This window comes from Guillardia theta, assembly GCF_000315625.1.
Source record: "Guillardia theta CCMP2712 unplaced genomic scaffold GUITHscaffold_66, whole genome shotgun sequence".
Taxonomy (NCBI): Eukaryota; class Cryptophyceae; order Pyrenomonadales; family Geminigeraceae; genus Guillardia; species Guillardia theta.
In genome coordinates, this window is record NW_005434608.1 from 457,014 (window position 1) to 459,482 (window position 2,469).

The 2,469-nt window shown below is 55.7% G+C and overlaps 1 protein-coding gene across 1 annotated transcript; it reads left to right on the forward strand.

The window, feature by feature from the left end:
* Positions 1–389: 389 nt before the first annotated feature.
* Positions 390–1,193, forward strand: GUITHDRAFT_41689 (hypothetical protein; the record flags this gene model as incomplete). Its single annotated transcript, XM_005827552.1, has 2 exons — positions 390–499; positions 659–1,193. Coding segments are annotated over 2 exons (645 nt in total), but the record flags the coding sequence as incomplete, so codon positions are not given.
* Positions 1,194–2,469: the final 1,276 nt, after the last annotated feature.

Sequence of the window (2,469 nt, forward strand, 5' to 3'; positions counted from 1 at the left end):
TGGATTTCGGCGATGGAAATCTCCTAGGCGGAGAGTGGAGAGAAGATGAGAGGAGAGGAGAGGAGTGGAGTGGAGTGGAGAGGAGAGGAGAGGAGGAGATGTGCGGTGAGGTGAGGTGAGGAGGCGAGTAGAGAACGGAGGGGAAACGAAGAAGGGGAAGGAGGAGGACACAGGGAAAACCTAAACCAGAGAAAATAGGGAACACGGAAAATATGGATAAGAGAAAGGCAAGCAAAAAATCAAGAAGGGAAAGGAAGATTGTGAGGGGGCAATGGACCGCAAGTCAGTCATAGGAGTTGAGGTGTATAACAGTGATTAGATCATGCCATAGCTGGTTACGGTTTGACGCATGGACCCTCACTGATGTTCCCTCGCAGATGTCATCCATCAAGGAGATTGAAGAGGACATCCAGGAGCTCAAGACTCTGTTGAGGTCCTCCAAGCGTCCAAGAATCTCCAACATGTTGCAAACGCACCTGAAGAGCATGGAGGAGCTCGCGTCGGCCTGGAATCAACAGGCTGCCAGTATGAAGACCGCGCACGAGCAAGAAATCAAACATCTCAAGGATCAGCAGCAAGCTCAGGCCAAGTCGCAGCCTCTCACCCCAGCTGTCAGCCAGCAGACCAACGGCTTGTCGACAACGACAGACTCCAACAGCGCTGAGCATCCGGCGGCTCCTGCAAAGGCCTCGGGCCCTCCACCCCAGAAGCTCCCTAACGCTCCCACGTCGAGTGGCGTGACGACGGCGTACAAGGACTTTGAGAGCCTCATGTTCCTGACTGACGAGTACAACTCACCCACCGTAACTGTCTACCTGGAGCTGAAGAACGTGGGGGAATTCAAGGACAAGGTCCAGTGCGAGTTCTTCGTGGATCGGGTGGACGTGAAGGTGTTAGATATCAACGGTGTGAACTACAGGCGGCACATCACCAACTTGTACAAGGACATCGTGCCTGACGAGAGCTCGTTCAAGGTGAAGAAGAACAGGATCGAGCTGACGCTGAAGAAGGTGAAGGGAGAGTACTCCTACGAGACGTGGAACGAGCTGTGCAGCAAGAAGCGACGCGACCGGGAGAAGCAGCGAGATCCGATGAACAGCATCATGGAGCTGATGCAGGACATGTACGAGGAGGGCGATGACAACACGAGGAAGATGATCGGTGAGGCGATGATGAAATCAAGACAGGGGAAGAACAACGGGATGGACATGTAGAGATCTTCTCCCACAAGCAAACATCCGCCACATGCTGTCAATGAAGGAATCAAAGATAACCTTCGCTCTGACATCCCTCAGATCTGCGTGTTGCCTGTGCGATCTTTGTAGTGTTGCGAGACGCATGCGAGGGCATGGAGCAGGTCCATGTTCCGCAGGTGATGCTTCTGCAGCTGCTTGATCGCATCCTCCTGGTCTTCATGTCAAGAGCTCCCAAACGAGAAGCGTCAGGTCACCTGTGCCACTAGCGAGCTCCTCTTCAGGGTCTCATTCTCCTGCACGACCACCTGCATGTCCATCCTCTCAGCTCGGAGCTGCCGCTCAAGCGTGCCTGACAGCTCCTCCTGCTCCTCAAGCTTTCGCTTCAGCATTTCCATGTCCTTTGTAGTTCTTGCCAGCATGTCGTCTCTGCTGCGGACCGCATCTGCCGCAGTCTTGCTGGCTCTACGGAGGTTCTCTTGAAGCTCTGAGTTCGCTTGCCGCAGAGATTCAACCTCCTCCCTTGTCGTGCTCGTCGCTTGCTGGTACCACTGCCCGCCCATCCCTTGCTCCTGCTCCAACATCTGCATGTCCTTCCCGCTGCTCTCATAGTCCACCGGGTTGCTGTAGGACGAGAGCTCTTGGAGCACGCTCCTCAGGGGATGAGCGTCCTCTGCAAGCGCAGGGCCGAACCAGTCGCGAGCAGAATCCTTGGAGAGCATCCCGCCGTCCCACGAGGACCTGTCTGTCTCCGGGGGCACCATGGAGCGAGCGCTTGCTATCCCATTGCCCTCCAGCCGGTGGCTCCAGTCCACCTGCGAGTGGGAGGAGGTCGTCCTGCCGTTCTCGAGCTTGTGGCCATCGTGGAAGCCGACTGAACGAGTCTTGCGGTACTGCTCGCAATCGCGGCAGCTGACGTCAGCCTGGGGCTCGAGGTAGCCGGGAGGGATGTGGCCGATCGTTTTATGTGCTGTCGTGAGGTGCCTGCTGCCGAGTCGCAGCTGGTCTGGGTTGTCGTTCTTGACGATGAAGTGAGCCGTCAGCTTGTTGATGGTCTCGGCGTGTGCGTCGCGTTCTTGCAAGCACATGAGGTACTTCCTCTGATGCTCCTCGTGGCGAGACTGCAGCTGCTCGCTCCTGCTCTTGAGCTCCGAGTTCTCCTTTTTGAGTCGGAGGAGACCTTTCTGCAGGTCTCCATCATACAGCTGCACTGCCGTCTAAACCAAACCTTGAACACACCCTCTCTTCCTTCTCCCTTTCTTTTCTTCGTTTTTTT